The sequence below is a fragment of the Lonchura striata genome, chromosome 4 (assembly GCF_046129695.1).
Source record: "Lonchura striata isolate bLonStr1 chromosome 4, bLonStr1.mat, whole genome shotgun sequence".
NCBI classification, from domain to species: domain Eukaryota; kingdom Metazoa; phylum Chordata; class Aves; order Passeriformes; family Estrildidae; genus Lonchura; species Lonchura striata.
In genome coordinates, this window is record NC_134606.1 from 3,117,094 (window position 1) to 3,134,801 (window position 17,708).

Consider the following 17,708-nt stretch of genomic DNA (forward strand, 5'->3'; position numbering starts at 1 on the left):
TCTGGAGGAATTCTGTCCTGGGATCCTGCCTTTTCCATGCTGGGCTGCCTTAGCCACTCTGGGTTCAGCTCTGGAGGTGGCTGCTCCCCAGATTTCCTCTTTTTGTGCCCTGAACAGCTCTGACTTGCAGAACAGAGGCACCAACATCCTCAAACCACCCTGTGTGCAGTCTGGGGACAAACAGGAAGCTTTTGGGAGGGAACAGCGCTTTCCTGTGCCCTCTCCATGCTCCCAAGGGCTCTGCTCTGTCCCAGCAGCTGAGACACCCCACAAGCTTCCAGCTCCAGCTGTTACAGCCCAGGTGTGTCCAACACAATCAGCAGCAGCTGAAAATACTCAAGAGCTTCGGGCAGCTCAGCCAGTCCTTTTATCACCCGAATGCAAACAACACTGCTCTGTGTTCAGAGAGCTCATCCTTTATCTCCTGTCACTGCCAACCCCGTTTATCCGTTTCTTCCACTCACCCAACAGGATATTAAAATACACCAACTGAATCTGACCGATCCCTTTGTCCCATTTTCACTCCAGCAACCAGAATTCAGCAAATTTTCACAGAAATTATCACACCTTTGTGGAATGTTGGTTGATGATCCCTCAGGTATTGAATTAATGCCTGAGGATTGTGGTGAGCCGGGATTACCTCGGGGCAGGTGAGGAGCACCGGGCTTGGTTTGAGAGATGACAATTAACATTCCACACGGGAATCTCCACAGCGGGAGCTGTTATGGCATCCTGTACTCTGGGAATCTGTGTTTTCCTTTTGAATTTTCATCCTGTTGGTTGTTGCTTACACCCCTCGGTTGTTCCGCCACCTGGGGTTTTCCTACTGCGCTTGTTGATAAACGCAGGATCATGGTTTAAAGAGCAGGGATGTATCCACACTAGAATTATGTCGGGATGTAAAGGAGAACTGAGGATTTTAAGATCTTCGGAGGAACTTCTTCCTTGTGAATGTGGTGAGACCCTGGCACAGGGTGCCCGGAGAAGCTGTGGCTGCCCCTGGATCCCGGGAAGTGCCCAAGGCCAGGCTGGATGGGGCTGGAGCACCCTGGGCTAGTGGAAGGTGCCCCTGCTCATGGCAGGGGGTGGAACGAGGCGGTCTTTAAGGTCCATTCAGGCCCGCCATAGTGGGTGGCAGACCCGCCCCACGTCAATATACATCGTTATCTGCATATGCAAATCAGATTAAAATAACCCCACCGCGCGACCCTGCCCAGCTGAGCCTACTGCGGTTCTTCCCTTCGCCCCCCCGAGTTGCCATAGTTACCCGGCTGTCAATCACCGCGCCTTTTCCCGCCCCACCCGGACAACTCTCTCGGTCATTGGGCATTTGCCTTGTCAATCTTGCCGCAGAGGAAGCCCATAGGCCAGAGCTGCCGCATATCGACCCGCCTCACCCAGGCGCACGCTTCCGATTGGCCAGCCGCTCTTGTCACTCTACGCGGCCGAGAGCAGGAGGCGGGCCCGGCTCCCCGCTGCCGAGCACTACCGCCCTCCCATTGGCGCATCCTCCTGTCGCTCTGCGCCGCGGGGGGCGCGGATTGGCGGCCGCCTCACGGGGTGTCCCGCCCCGCGGGGCCGTGCGACGCAGGCGCGCCGGGGGCGGTGGCTGCGGCGGTGGCGGCTGAGCGGGGCCGGAGCGGGGCCGGGCGGCCCATGGGGCCGGGCCGCGCTGCCGATGGAGCCGCCGCGCAGCTGCGGCGATGGCGCGGAGGACGAGAAGAAGCCGCGGCGGCGGGGCGGCGGCGCGGACGCCGGGCCCTCCCAGCTGCGGCGGCGGAGCAGCGGCGGCGCGGCGGGCGCGGACGGCGCGGCGGCTCCGCAGCCCCGCGAACGCGGCGGGTCGGTGAGCCGGCAGCGGCGGGACTCGGTCCGCAAGAATCGCCCGCGTGAGTGCGGGGGAGCGGGAGCGGCAGCGAGAGAAGCGGGGGGAGAGAGAGAAGCGGGGGGGTCTCGGAGGATGGGCGGGACTTATGGTAATGAGCGGAGTGGGCGGGGCTTCGGTGGGCGGGGCTTCGGGGCGTGGTCTGGGGAGGTGGGGCCGGGGGCGACACCGGGGAGGGATGGGGACACTGCGACAGCGCCGGGGGGCTGAGATGGGCACGGCGGGGACACGGTGGGCAGGGGTTGTACAGCGTGGGCAGGCTGGGGGCGACACGGTGGGGCGATGGCATGGGCACAGCGTGGCGGTCTGGAACACGATAAGGACACAGGGCGGTGGTGACTTGTCCAGCATGGCCGGTGTGGGGACAGCACGGAGGGACACGGTTGGTGATAATTGTCCAGCGTCATCGCTTGGGAACTGCACTATGGGGTGGTGGCGTGGGCACAGCATGGCTAGTTTGGGGACTGCACGGTGGGACAGGGACATGGGCTCGGCAGGTTGGGCTGAACTCCGAGAGCTCTAGGAGGTTTAGGGTGAAGTGACATCTACCTGGTGGGGCAGGACATGGGGCTGTGGCAGATGCTGAGGTTCCTGAATTGGGGACCTTGGATGGGAAGGCACCTGGTGACAGAAGATGAGGAAAAGGGTACAGCAGGACAGATGGAGGGATGAGGGTTGAGGTTGTGAGGCTGGACTGGTAACTGTGAAAGCAAAGCAATGAGAGAGCAAAAGGGATAGTTTAAATTTTGGGAGGGAAAAACCCAACAGGTTTGGCAGGAGCTGGATACAGATCAAACCAGGCTTTCTAAGGGAAAAAAAAATCCCTAGAACCATGTTTGTAAATGTCCTACTGGAAACAGCAAAATGGATGGCAGCCTTCATTTTGGGAGCAGCAGGAGCTGCTGTGCAGGTGCCGTGGCTGTCCCTGACTTCAGCCATATTTGAGGAATAACTGAGGGATTATTCCTTGACTTCTGCTGGAGTCCTTCCCCCTGGAAGGAAATTGCCATACCCTGAAAATGAATTAGCCTCGGTGCAATTCTTTGGTACCTGCACAGCTGTTAAAAAAGGTGTGAGTGAGGAATCTGGGCTGAAAACAGGGATCAGGATTCTGCTGCACCTCGGCTGTGCCTGGCAGTGCTGAGACACTGCTGGTACCATATTTATGGGAAGTTTTAAGTGTTCCTGCTCTTTTTTTTTTTGGTTGCTGGTGAAAATGGCAGCTTCCCTTCTGCCCTTAATGTGAAAAATAGGAATAGAGGACTGTGAGGCTGTTAATTAGAGACTTGTTAAAAGGCTGCAGGGACATGAATGAGATCTCTGGTATGAAAATGAGGGAGGACTCGGAGCTCTGCATTAGGTGATAATTCTCCTCTGCCTTGCTCGGCAGTTTCTGTGTCTTCTCTGGAAAATGTGGATTCAAGTTGGTTGCTGAGAGTGGCATGGGATACTTAAAGGAAAACAGGGATTTCAAAAAAGGGTTTGGATCGAGTCTGGAAAGTCAGCGTGGTGGGATTTGGGATTACAATGTAGTCTGACTTTCCTAAATTAATCTTGTGATAAGTGGAAGAGAAGTGTGCTGGAGCAAGTGTGTCCCTTAGCAGGGACAATGCCTGATGTCACAATCAGTCATGTTTTGGAGTTAAAATGCTCTATCCCACTTTAAGGAAGACTCAAGCTGAAATGAAAGGAAAGCACTTAATGGATGTGGGGTCCAAAATGTCCTACTTTAGCTCCCACTTGTCTGCTGCTGGCATGTGGCAAAGGAGCTGGGTGACCTTGAGGCTTGTCTTGCCTGGCTGTGCTGGCAGATGCCCTGGCAGATGAGCCCCACTTCCCCAGGAATGAAAGGATTTTGGCATCCTCGTGATCCTCCTTCCTCCTCAGCCCTCTGAGCCTGTAATGTACAGTCACTGCAGAAAGCAGGGAAGAGGATTGGATTTGGGATAGATCTGAAATAAACTCTGCACCCAAAATGCCAGCTGTGTGCCTTCATGCACCTTGGGCTTTTAAATTCCCTGGAAATTTGAATTTCCTGTTCGAAATTCATGTGGAAGTGGTGCTTGGGGACTTGGATTAGGTGTGAAGATGCCAGTGCTGTGTTAACACTTGGGATTGATCTTGGAGGTCTTTTCCAGCCTGAATGATTCTGTGGAATGTTTCCTGGTGCCCTCGAGGGGCTTTGCTGCAGAGGGAGAAGTGAAGGACACTGTTGCTGTCAGAAGGGACTGAGAAATGTCCCTGAAAACAGAGATTGTTGCAGCTTTGGAGTGTTCATTGGGAAGGGGAGTCTGACAGGGTTATTAGTGCAGGCAGACATGTCATACACAAAAACTTAATCAGTTTCAGGAACAATACAGGAAAATTCCCTCCTGGTACTGAATTATCAGTGTCACTATTGAAATCCATACTTAAACATTGGACTGGGAAGACTCCAGATGAGTAATGAGGATATTCCCTCCATGGTTCTTAAGGGAGCTGTGGCTGTGGGCAGGGTGAAGTGCCAGGCAGAAACCTGATGATGGTCATAATGAGTAGGGGAATGTTTTTTTAATGAATCTTTTTTATAAGAGAAAGAGATCAGTGTTTCAGTTCATCAACTTTCCCCCTTTCCCCCTTCCTCCACTCTCTCCCTGCTCATCCTGAAATCTTGGGGTATTCAACACACTGGTGAATTTAGGTTATTTTCCTAGTGAGCAAAATGTGCTTTTCCCTTCTGTAGCTTGTTTGTTTGTTCCCCGAGAAAATACTGTTTCTCTTCAACTGATGCCTTTTTTGGAAGTTCATGTATCTTCTGTCAGGATCATGCAAATACATAATGGACAGAGGACTTTAAATTTTCAATTTACAAACTATCCAAGAAAAGGTAAGAATAAAATGCTGTTTTGTCACCTCTTTGGTAGTACAAAATTTAAGCTTTGATGTTTAAATACCCTTTTCTGTTTTGGAATGGTGCATGAAATATGAATTCCTATCAGAACCTGTTTTTAGGGATGGGAGGAGATGTAGACTTAGTGTCACTTTATATTAAATGCTAATGAGTTGCATTTTTTTCTCAGCTGTAAAATTTCTAGCATGGTGTAACACTATTAAAATATAATGTTGAATATTTCAGAGTAAGCCTAGAGGTGCTGTCACACTTTGAACTAAATCATCAGACTAATCTGTTTAGCTCCTGATATAATAGGCTCAGAAGTTAAGGATCACTCTGAAATACAACTCGAGCTGCTTGTTTTGTGATGAAAATCCACCATGGAGATCTTTAATTATATCACCTCTTTCATCTTGACAGTTCTACAGCTTTCAGAATAAGTCTGTTGAGGGCTTTTTTATTTGCACAGTGTCCAGTTTTATGAAGTAATTTACATATCAGATAAAGGCAATTTCTTTTTATTGTCCTGAAGATCTTACAGTCTGACTGCAAAAGGGATTTGAAGGGAGGGTGGCAGCCCTTGCTGTGGGCACAAAAAGTATCCTGGAACTTTTCTGGGATTGTTTAGTCAGACCTGTGAGCCTCTAACTTTGTTGGCAGACAAGTCTTTTGTTTGATGCTGCATATCCATAGATCTGCTCCTGAGAACAAGGTTTGTTTTTAAGACAAAGAGCTGTCTATATGAAAATATATGGAGAGAGCTGCTTTTAAAATTGCTCAAGGAAAGCAAAACTTTGTCAGGCCAATGGTTTGGGTTGGGAGGGACCTTCAAGACCATCTTATTCCACCCCCTGCCAAGGGCAGGGACACCTTCCATCAGTACAAGTTGTCCCAGCCTGGCCTTGGACACTGCAGGAATGAGGCAGCCACAGCTTCTCTGCCCAGCTCACCGAGAATGAGCTTCATGGTCTTCATCCTCCAAAAAAGCACAGAGTTTCTGTAAAGAGACAGATTGCAGGAGGTTTGGAGCTGAGAGGTGAGGATTTCCTGCCTTTCCTGGAAATACCCAAACAACTAAACACTTCCCAGAAGGTGCTGGGCAGGAGGAGAGCCCAGAGGTCCATCGTTGCCATCCTTCCTGTTGGTCTGCAGCTGGTGAGAGCTTGGAAAGGAGACCGGTGAGGCTCTCCCCTCACAGAGAGCTCCAAGTAGCAGCAGGGAGGAGGTGATGAGAGGCAGAGTTTGCATCTCCTGCTGCTGTCTGGTTGTTCCAGCAGAACCTTCTGACTGAGCAAATTCACCCTCGGGGATGCCCAGAGAGCTCCCGAATGCCAGCAGTTCTCCTGCTGCTCCTGGAGATCTGCAGCAGCTCTCTTGGAAAAATTGCTTCAGAGGCTTAAAAGGGAGAAATCCATCTCTGGATGGCTTTCATCTGCTGGGGAAAAAAAAAAAAAAATCAGTGTTTCAGGAGAAAATCTTGGTGGCAGATGGTGATGGCGTTGATCCAGGAGAGCTTCCTCCTCCCTCCTTTGGATTTTTCTAGTTCTCAGACATGGAGGAGCTGTTGCTGCCCTGCATGTTCCCGTAAGTCTCAGGGAAAAATCCCCAGTTCTTCTTGTCTTTGGTATAGTTTCTTCCTCTTGTTTGTGTGCCATTCCCCTTTCCTACAAAAATGGGTTTATAGGGAAGTTTTGTCCCTGTAATGGATTGAGTTCTCCAACAGGTGTTACTGCATAGGGAATCCTTCACAGCCTGGGAAAGAAGTACTTAATTTTGAGCTCGCACACTTCTTCCTTGGATTCTTAACCTGTGGTTGGGATGTATATAATGAGGCCTCCATAATTAACAATCATTTGAGTAAGATAATTACCTTAATAGTCTGTCTCTTTGAGTTTATCCCTGGTGACTTAGGGAAGGTAGAGCCGAGCTGCTGGCAGATGGGGAGCACCAGCTGCTCCGTGTGGAGCCTTTCCAGCTGGTGCCACTGGGAGGTGTGAGCCAGCTCTGCTCGGAAGTTGTGTCCCACCTCAAGGGGTTGGATTTTCTTTTTAGGGCCAGTGCTGAGTGGTGGTAGTGACCCTTGAGCCCAGCCTGGCCTGCACTGACTCCAAGCTCTGCTGGCATCATTCCTGTTTTCCTGTTCCTGGTAAGACAGATAACTGGTGTGGTTTAACTCCATGCCTAAATGTTCTGCCCAAATAAAAACTAAATTTATGTATAATAAAAAATCAAAGGTCTTGGTGGTACTGGCTTTGGGATGAAATTTCCAAGGAGCTACTCTGCTTTTTAGGACCAGGAAAGCTGCCTAAACTGGTGGACCCAGTTGGTGTTTGCCCTGAAATCTGGAAGGTTTGTGTCGCTGAGTGTAGGAATTTGTGAGCTTCACTACCAACTTCAAAACAAATATGTTATTTTACTGAAGCTGTGCATGTGCTACCAGCTGAGTGCTCGGAGGTGGGAGCCTGTTGGCCTGTGATGGAGCAGCCCCTGTGGCATTTTCAGGCTTGTGGCTTCAGAGCACAGTGGTTTTGGATATTTGTCTTTCCTGCTGCACATCAGTGAGGCCATCTCTGAGTCCCCAGCCTCTGCTCTCTCCCCATTTTTAGCCCTGTGTAGCCTGGCAGAAAGAGTGTGGAGGAAGATTGTTGTCTAAATCTGATGGTGGGGATGCTTTAAAAAAAAACCCAGTGGACTTCAGAATGCAGAAATCAAATGGCATGTTCTGACAGGAACAAATGCATTCCAGAAATCACAGAATCATGGAATTGTTTGGGTGGGAAGGGACCTTAAAGACCATCTGCTTCCAGTCCCCCTGTCTTGGATACAGGAACACCTCCCACTATCCCAGGGCACTCCAAGCCCCATCCAGCCTGGCCTTGGGCACTTGCAGAGATCCAGGGGCAGCTTCTCTGTGCCAGGGCCTCACCATCCTCACAGAGATGAATTTCTTCCTAATATGTAAATGCTCCTTTTAGTTTAAAACCTTTTCCCTTTGTCTTACCACTCTCTGCCTGTGTAAAGTCTTTGGATTGCTTCCGCTCCCTCCCTCTGTTGTGCTGCCATTCAGATTCCTTTCCCTCTCATTCATGAAAAGTTATTTTTGTGTCTCTTCTTGTTTGAAGTAAATGCCTCCAAAATGGAGAGTGTGATTGGGGTTTGGATGTGTCTCCGAAAATAGAGTTTGCATCTTCTTTCAAAATTTCTTTGGTGATGGTTGGGGGTGGCCTCTATGGAAATACATAAAAATAACTTGGTGGATTAAAAATACTGTGGGGAGCTGCTGGTGCCAGCAGCTCCTGGGAGCTGGAAAGCTTTGGAAGGGCCTGTACAGCTACCAGATAAATCTGCCTAGGAGAAAATGTGTCCTCTGACTTGTCAAGCTGCTGCAATCTTCTCCTGCATGTGCAAAGTTTGTTCCTTGAAGAGCCTGGCACGAGGGATTCTTGCACTAAAGGGAGAGGAATGAGGGCTTCTCCATGTTCCACCCTTATCTGTTTGCAGATAAGGAATTTTACTAAAACCCAAGATCCTGTTTTCCAAAGTAATGTTGGTAACATCTATGCTGGAATGTGTCCAGAGAAGGGAACAGAGCTGGGGAAAAGTCTGGAGCCCCAGGAGCAGCTGAGGGAGCTGGGAAGGGGCTGAGCCTGGAGCAAAGGAGGCTCAGGAGGGACCTTGTGGCTCTGCACAGCTCCTGACAGGAGGGGACAGCCGGGGGGTCGGGCTCTGCTCCAGGGAACAGGGACAGGAGGAGAGGGAATGGCCTCAGGCTGGGCCAGGGGAGGTTTAAATTGGACATTTAGGAAAATTTCCACCCCAAAAGAGTGGTCAAGCATTGGAATAGGCTGCCCAGGGCAGCGTTGGAGTCTCCATCCCAGGATGGATGTAACAACTTGTGGATGTGGCACTTGGATGGATCAATGCTGCCTTGGCAGTGCTGGGTTAATGGTTGGGATTGTGGAGGTCTTTTCCAATGTTTATGATTCCATTATTTGGGTTTATTTTCTAAGAGCTCTTTTTTTCCTTCTGGAAACTACCATAAGGATTGAATGCTGCTCCCATATGCCCTAAGATGTGGCTACATTTTTCCCTTTGCTCTGGATCCTGTGCATCTCATTAGCCTCTCCTTTAGCTCATTAATAGTGATATTAATCTGTTCCAGTTCCCAGCTCTAATCGCAGATTCCATCAGATCAGGGGTTTCTCTTGATCTTTTCCAGGAAGCTCATTATCTAACACAGCTGTAAATGTTGCTGGGCCTGACACTAATGCATATTTTGTACCATGGGGGAATTTGACTAATAAAATAATCCAATTAGACATTTGTTTTTGTCTCCCTGCGGCATCTTAGATTGCTTGTCTACCTCAGCTCTGTGTTGTAATTAGGGAAGGTTTGTACATCCCTTTGATGTAAAAACACTGGTGTTATCCGTGGCTCTGGCTCTGGTTCAGAACATGGGAAAAGGAATAGCTGAGGATTAAACCTGCAGCAGGATCTGGCAGGGCTGTGGAAGCTGTCAGACCTGTGGGGAGGGATGTCAAGTGTTCGAGTGTTGTACAGCAAATATTCAAACACAAGGGATCTCTGAGGAGCTGAGCTCCTGTTGGAGGAGTCTCTTGTGAAAGACAGGATTCCTGAAAATGGAGAGATCACACGGGTCCCTAGAGAACTGCATTAATTAATTAAATGAAAACTGTTTTCAGTGGAATCACATAGGTGGGAAGGGACCTTAAAGACCATCAAGTTCAAAGGTGCTCATGCTATGGCTGTGCCACACCCTGTCTCATTTTCTCTTGTCTTCTCTCTCCAGTCTTTCCCTGGTTTGGCTTGGACATCGGAGGCACCTTGGTCAAACTGGTTTATTTTGAACCCAAGGACATCACGGCCGAAGAGGAAGAGGAAGAAGTGGAAAACCTCAAAAGCATCCGCAAATACCTGACATCAAACGTAGCCTATGGCTCCACAGGCATTCGGGATGTGCACCTTGAGCTCAAGGACCTTACCCTGTGTGGACGTAAAGGCAATCTGCACTTTATACGCTTTCCTACTCATGACATGCCTGCTTTTATCCAAATGGGAAGCGAAAAGCATTTCTCGAGCCTCCATACTACCTTATGTGCCACGGGAGGTGGAGCGTACAAATTTGAGCAGGACTTTCGCACAGTAGGCATTTTTGGCTTCTATACCATTAGGATCTGGTAGTGATGTTTCTTTGAAAGCTTAAAACTGGAAACTTTACTCTGCACGCTCTAAAATTTCTCTAAATCTTCGTTTTGGTGCTGTCTCTAACTCCAGTTAAACTTGGCATGTGGAGTCTCCAAATTAAAGCACTTCCTGCACTGAATGTAACTCTAGAATTGTTCAATAATGATCTTTCTTACACATCTTCCTCTCTGTTTTTAATCTCTTCTTATGCTAATCTCAGGGTTTTTTGTTTGTTTTTTTACTCATTTTCCTGCTTTATTTTCTTCCTTTGCTCACCTGGTTTCATTTCTAACACCTGTGTGAATGAGCTGGTTGAGGTTCAGGCATATTTGTTGTTAAATGTAACTGTCAGGAAGTTCATAGTTGGGCTTAGTCATCATCATGTGGCTTCATTCTAAGTGGGATCATTCTTCAAGGTGAAAAATGTGTGATAAATATTGTTTCAGTCAGGGCTTGGAAAAATGCAAATGAAGAGGCTTTTAGAGAATCATTAAGGGTGAAAACCCTCTAAGATCATCCAATCCAACCATTGCCCCAGCACTGCCAAGGCCACCACTGACCCATGTCCCCAAGTGCCACATCCACATGGCTTTTAAACCCCTCCAGGGATGGAGATTCTACCACTGTCCTGGGCAACACAACCATTTCTGTTAAGTTTTTCCTAATATCCAATTTTGTGTAGTGACGGCAGTGACACGAGAGGAAAACAATTTTATAACTTCCTAGCTTTTTTTTGATGCTCCTTTGGATGGATTTTGTGGGATATTTTGCTCAAACATTGCAAGTCCCTCCTCATTTTTCACACCAGTGCCTCAGCATCAGGGCCTAAATCAGGTGTGTGAGTTGCTGGAATTTTCTCAGTGTCCATCTGTAGATCCAGAATGTTTTCCCCTGTTCCTCACCTGAGGGCTGCTGTACTTAGAAGTCCCTGTGCTCTCCTGTGATCCATTCTCCCTCATCCTCTGCAGGGAGCAGGGACATAGCTGGATTGAGCTGGCAGTGAATGCATTTTTCCAGCCCTGAGCATAAATACTTCAAATCCCTGGCTAATCTTCAATATTCCTCTTTTTTCCTTCCCACCAGATGGGTGACCTTGAGCTTTGTAAGCTCGATGAGCTGGATTGCCTTGTTAAAGGAGTGCTGTACATCGACTCCGTGGGCTTCAATGGACACTCGGAGTGTTACTATTTTGAGAACCCCACGGATGCTGAGAGGTGCCAGAAGCTCCCTTTCAACCTGGAGAATCCCTATCCTCTCCTCTTGGTGAACATTGGCTCAGGGGTCAGCATTTTGGCTGTCTATTCCAAAGACAACTATAAACGGGTAACAGGCACCAGGTGAGCGCTGCGGGGTAAAGGGACTTGGATTTTAGAGTTTGGAGCACATTCCTGCTTTGTAAATGGCTTTTTCAGGGACAAGGTGCAATAAAGGTGGTGAGGGGAATGACCAAGCTCCTGCTCTTACTGCAGTTACTTCCTGCCAAAAAAGATTCCTCTTGGAAAAGAGGATCTGGATTTTATGGTTTAGTGTCTTTACAGCAGCCAGTCTCCATCAAAGCTGGTTTTTCAGTTGCTCTGCTGCAGGAATTTAAGGGCTTTATTTATTTCTTTTATGAGATCATGTAATTTGGGGTTCTTAACAACTCTTAGCATTGATCCAAGAAGTCAAGATTTCCATTCTGGCTTCTAAAAGTTGCTAGATTTTGGTGGAAGGGATAATGGAATAGCAGTCATTCCCCCATTATTGCCCATCTTAAAGATGTGGGTTTGTGTCCTGGCAAAACCATAGAGTTCTGTGGCTTTAAGCTTTCCTGGATTCCCCAAGACGTAATAGTAGTAATGATAATGATAGTAATTTTAAATTCCCTCAGTACATTTCTTACTCTTACAAGACGTTATTGGTAGCATCTGTGCCCTGTAAAGTGAACAAGACAGGGTTTTCCCCCCAACTTTTGGATATCTCTGCCCTGACACTCCAGTTATCCCTCAGGACTAACATTTATTTTAAGATTAATATTTCTGGATGCTGGGAAGAAAGTGGACAGTGTAACATAAAAAAATCGAGGTCTCATTTCAGAGGGTGGCCTGTGCAGAAGGCTGTGAGGGATTCCTTACAGCCTGTAGGGCACGTGAGAGAAACAGACTTGAAGGAAATGCTGCCTTTCCAAGATGGTTTTCCCTAAAAAAGAGGTCAGGAATGGGGTGACTTCAGCTAACTGGGATGCAGAATTGAACAATCTGAGCTTTCATTTTCATTTTGCTTTACTTGCAGCCTTGGAGGGGGAACCTTCTTTGGTCTCTGCTGCCTTCTGACGGGCTGCTCCACGTTCGAGGAGGCCCTGGAGATGGCATCCCACGGGGACAGCACCAAGGTGGACAAACTGGTGAGGGACATCTATGGAGGAGACTACGAGCGCTTCGGGCTGCCAGGCTGGGCTGTGGCATCCAGGTAATGCCCTGCCTGGGTCTCATTTGGGTTGTGTTTCCCCTGGAGATGCTGCAAGGATGAAAAACTGGATGTAGGTGCCTTTGGAGAGCAACCATTCCTAAGAGATCTAAGTTATGCACTGCAGTGCTTTTTGAAGTTAGAAATCAGTCCTTCAAGATGAATCACTTTGGTTAAATTAGCTGTCCCCATTTTCTCCTGGAATTCTGGTGGGACTTTTAACCCCAAATCTGTCTTTACAGCTTTGGAAATATGATGAGCAAGGAGAAGAGGGAATCTGTCAGCAAGGAGGACCTGGCCAGGGCCACTTTAATCACCATCACCAACAACATCGGCTCCATAGCACGGATGTGTGCCCTTAACGAGGTATTTTGGGAATCTCTTCCCTTGCTCCCTGCCTGAAACATCACCTGTGTGCTGCTGCCTGCTTGAGGAACGTGCCTCTCTCTGGGAGCAGCTTTGGGAAGCAGTGGGAGAGGAGGGATAGAGGGTGTAGAGTTTGGGTATCTTCTCCTGTGCTGTTTTTACGAGTTGCTCTGGATTTCTTGGCCAAGCCCCAGCACTGCCACGGCCTTTGCTGCATCTTTGTGCTTTCAGCTTCTTTACAGTGCTGCCTTGTTGCATTCATGTCAAGCAGCATTGTACAGGGCTATGAAAGAGCAGAGACATGCTCTGCACTCCATCCTGAGCCTGCTTCCACGGGATGGGCTGATGGAATCCAGCATCCTCCTGACTCCTCTGGCTCTGCAGCCAAAATGAGGCAAGACATGTCCTGAACGGCCTTGCTCATAAATATATCTGCTAATTCCTTGCTCTGGAGCTCAGCTGAATGAAAAGAGGATCCTGAATAATTCAGGGGAAGTGTTAATCAATGTGGGGAGGGAAGGAAAATCCACAGAAGGATACGAGTGCAGGGGCAGGTAAGACTTGATCTGATTCTTCAGAAAGAGGAGGAACTCAATTATTTTTGTATTGGAGAACAAGAAAGCTTCAGAGCTTGGATCAGAACTATTTTGAAATGGAAAAGTAAGGCTGGAGGTCTGGTTTAAATCCAGAATAATCACTACTGGGTTGGTCTTTTTCTTTCTTAAAAAATTGTGTTGGTTATGGACTCCTAATTAGTTCCCCCCACCCCAGTTTAACAGTAGAGTCACTCAGCTATTTCATAATGAATCAAACGCCAGAGCTGAGAGGAGGGGAGGCAGGTGGCACTTCATGATCAGTGTTCCCAGGTAGGATGAGGATTTTATAGGAAAATCAGCTATTCTCTCCAAATTCCTGAGGTAGAAAGGCTGTAGTTTGGCCTGGGAATTTCTGGAGGTGTCTGAGGAAGAGGGTAGCTTAAAATGGCCTGATCCTTCTTTCTGATGGAATTGTGTGTGGTGTTCTGCACATTCTGCCAGAGGCTTTCAGCAGGAACTTAATTCATAGAATTTCAGAGCCATTTAGGTTGGTGAACTCCTCTAAGACCATCCAGTCCAACCATTCCCCCAGTGTTGCCAAGGCCACCACTGACCATGTCCCAAAGTGCCAGATCCACATGGCTTCTAAATCCCTCCAGGATGGGGATTCACCCTGGGCAACTGTGCTAGGGCTGGACAACCCTTTCCAAGAAGAAATTTTCCTAAATATCCAATCCAAACCTCCCCTGGCCCAGCCTGAGGCTGTTCCCTCTCCTCCTGTCCCTGTTCCCTGGAGCAGAGCCCGACCCCCCGGCTGTCCCCTCCTGTCAGGAGCTGAGCAGAGCCACAAGGTCCCCCCTGAGCCTCCTTTGCTCCAGGCTGAGCCCCTTCCCAGCTCCCTCAGCTGCTCCAGACCCTTCCCCACGTGGCGTTTTTATCACTGCAAGCAGAAAATAGAATTTAACCTTAATACTCATTTTTTTTTCCTTCCCTTAACACTTGGCAGAACATCAACCGTGTGGTGTTCGTGGGCAACTTCCTTCGGATCAACACCATCTCCATGAGGCTCCTGGCCTACGCCCTGGACTACTGGTCAAAGGGACAGCTAAAAGCACTTTTCTTGGAACATGAGGTAATGTTCCTTTTTAAAATTTGTCTCATGGCAAAATACAAATCCTTGGAGCACTCTGGAAACAGCCATGTGGAGCTGTTGGGTGCACGCAGTACAGGAGCTCAGGGCTTTGCTACTACAGCCACAGCTTTATTTTATTTTATTTTATTTTTTAATTTAATTTAATTTTATTTTTAAATTTTTATTTTATTTTTGATTTTATTTTTGATTTTTTATTTTATTTTTAATTTTATTTTAAACATTTTATTTTTAATTTTTATTTTAATTTAATTTCATTTTTATTTTATCGTTATTTTGTTTTATTTTTATTTGCTATTTTATCATGAACCCTGTAGTTGTATCTTTCCCCTCTCCTTTATATGTTGTTAAAACTACACCGTGTGTTTCAATAGCCTGGAGAAAGGAGGGCTCCAGGGAGACTTTCCACTGCCTAAAGCAGCTCCAATAGAGCTGGAGAGGGACTTGGACAAGAGCCTGGAGTGACAGGACACAGGGAATGTCTTCCCACTGCCAGAGGGCAGGATTTGATGGGATATTGGGAAGGAATTTTTTCCTTTGAGGGTGATGAGGTTCTGGAATAGATTTCCCAGAGAAGCTGTGTCTGTCCCTGGATCCCTGGGAGTGTCCAAGGCCAGGCTGGACAGGGCTTGGAGCCACCTGGGCTGGTGGGAGGTGTCCCTGCCCGTGGCAGGGGTGGCACTGGGTATCCTGAAGGTCCTTTTGTTCCTGTGTCAGGTGAGTGCCCCTGGGTTTTCACCGATGTCCCCATCTGCTCCCCAGGGTTACTTCGGCGCAGTCGGCGCTCTCCTGGGACTCCTGGACTCAGCCTGACTCCGTGCAGGATCTGTGTTGGACCTTTGGATTCAGGGCACTCCCTGGGCCACCGAGCCCGTGGTTTGGGGGTCACTGAGCCCGTGGTTCGTGTCACAGCCCCCACTGAGACCGTCCCACTGTGGTGGCCCGTGGGGACAGCGTCGGGATGGGTGTCTGCAAGAGTTGAAATCCATCTGGGATTACAGCGCAGGTCTGTCCCAAAGGATGTGATTGGAATACACTGGCTGGACATGGGGGTGTCTGGGAAGGTCAGTGGGGCATTTCAGTCACATGGAATTGCCCTTTTTAGGGCAATTTTTTTAGTTTTACTCTGTGTTTAATGACGGTGACAAAACAGGGCGGGGGCACTCTGCTCCTTCCACTGGGATCCCTTGGAGTGCCAAGTGCCCAGTTCAGTTCTGTGTTCACAATCAGAGGTTCTCCATGTGCTGGAAAACGGTCTGGGAAAGGAGAAGAGCATCAGCACAGCCCTGGTGTGTGTGACTGACTCCATGTGGCCCCCTGGATCCACACTGGGACACAGCTGTGCTGTCAGCCAGGCTTTATTGATCCCTGTTCCACGTGTCCTTGTCTCTGTCCTAGGCATGGAAGGCACAGCACAGGTTGTGCCTCAGGGTGAGTCCCATTTCAGCCTCCAGCTCTCCTGCACTCCTCAGCACCCTTTGGGATGGTGTCAGTCAGCCTCCAGCCTTGAGATCTAAATTTGAGGGTGGAATAGAGATATTTGTTGTTTGTTTGTCTGGGGTTTTCTCTCTCTTACCGAACTCCACCAAAGAGACACTTCCTTCAGTCGCACTTGGATCTCTGTAATACTCCATGTTACATTTTTAATGGCTGCACTCCTGTCGTTTTGGGGGAATTCTCCCCTTTCCATGCATGCTCTACTCCCTCTTTTCCCTGTGCATGCTGCCACACAGCCTGAGAGCAGGATACTGCAGTGTGGAGCCCCCGTGGAAGTTGCATCCTGGGGATGGGGGGGTTGCAATGGATCCTGCACGCTCAATAAACGCTCTCTAAAAGCAATGAGGTATCTGCACCTTCCCTCGGGATGGGAGCTCATGGAGACACAGCTTTGGAAGTGCTCTGGCTTCCCAGCAAGGAGCTCCATGGAGCACAGGGAAAGCTCCTCAGATCCTTCAGATCAGGTCATGGTGTCAGGTTTATCCCAGGATATCAGAATGATCATCACCCTGACCCCAACACATCCTTCCAGTCCTGGTTGCTTCCCAGAGAAACCAGTTTGCAGCTCTCTGATCCCCCTGTGAGCCTGGCTGGAAGTGCTGAGCAGTCCGAGGTGGGTTCCTTGTGTGGCAACTCCCTCTGAAAAGGGAGGAACCTACAGATTGAGAGGGTGATTGCTTTGCTGTTTGTCTCTAAGCCTCAGCTGCCTGTGAGTTGGGATTGTGGACACAGCCAGGGATTTGATCTCAGTAAAATCAGGGAAAAAAGAACACAGGGCCCCTGTGCTGGCAGGGGAGGAGAACGTTTGTTTTTCCTGCAGCCTTACACAAGTTGCACTTGTGTCCTGCTCTGTGTTCCACACGGTGGGACTGGACAGCTGAGGGCTGGAGCAGGATCATGCAGCTCGGGGAATGGTTTGGGTTGGAAGGGACCTCAAAGCCCCTCTCATTGCACCCCCGCCATGGGCAGGGACACCTCCCACTAGCCCAGGGTGCTCCTGTCCAGCCTGGCCTTGGGCAGGGGCAGCCACAGCTTCTCTGTGCAGCATGTTTGGGATCAGCTGAATTCAAGTTTCATTTATTCTTCATTCCTTGTGAAATCACATAAAGGTTCCCAAACTCTCTGTTAAAAAATCTCCATTTCCAGAGTGCTGACTGAAGGGTTTTGGGACTCAGCTCCTGCTGTCCCACCTGAAATTTAACACAAATTTAACCTGGCTGGCCTTTCACCCACCCTCACAGCCAAAACTCATGGAAAAGGCACAGCAACTTTGGTTTTTTGGAATGTCTGTGTGCCTGGGACCTGTGTGGCTCCTTGATTTAACAGGTCAGCGATAGGCTGGGCTGGGGAGGGTGTGGGAATCCTTGAGATACACAGGGAACAGCCTGGCTTTTATTCAGCATGGCAGCCTTGGGAACAAAGGCTGCCTTGCCAGGTTCTGCTGTGGAGAGCTGGGGAATCTCTGCAGGGCTGGGAATTCCCAGCAGCAATCCCAGAGCCGGATCCACCCCAGTCCCTGCCCCGAACTGGTGTCCCTGGGCTCAGCATCCTGCAGGTTTTCCACTTCCTCACTCCGTCCATGTGTGTGTAAGTCCTCTGGATTTTGGAGTAGATCCAGCACGAGCTGATCCCTGCACCAAAGTTCCTGGCTTATTGTCTATTCCTTTTTTGTAAACGGCTTGATTTTTTTTCTTCTTATATAAAATATTACAGTTATTTTTTATATGCTTCAAACCCTTTGGTTTATGTCTC

General features: G+C 48.8%; 1 protein-coding gene across 3 annotated transcripts; it reads left to right on the forward strand.

Moving 5' to 3' along the window:
• The first annotated feature begins 1,618 nt into the window (after nucleotides 1-1,618).
• Nucleotides 1,619-16,298, forward strand: PANK2 (pantothenate kinase 2). 3 transcript variants are annotated; one of them, XM_021535761.2, is made up of 7 exons: nucleotides 1,619-1,889; nucleotides 9,568-9,920; nucleotides 11,046-11,299; nucleotides 12,234-12,410; nucleotides 12,650-12,773; nucleotides 14,316-14,441; nucleotides 15,222-16,298. In XM_021535761.2, the coding sequence occupies exons 1-7, from the start codon at nucleotides 1,679-1,681 to the stop codon at nucleotides 15,270-15,272; spliced, it is 1,296 nt and encodes a 431-aa protein (XP_021391436.1). In that variant the 5' UTR covers nucleotides 1,619-1,678; the 3' UTR covers nucleotides 15,273-16,298. The 3 variants fall into 3 exon arrangements, with proteins under 3 accessions (XP_021391436.1, XP_021391437.2, XP_021391439.1); XM_021535762.3 differs by lacking the exon at nucleotides 1,619-1,889 and adding an exon at nucleotides 2,766-4,751; XM_021535764.2 differs by lacking the exon at nucleotides 1,619-1,889 and having other exon boundaries at nucleotides 9,672-9,777.
• The last annotated feature ends 1,410 nt before the right edge of the window (nucleotides 16,299-17,708 follow it).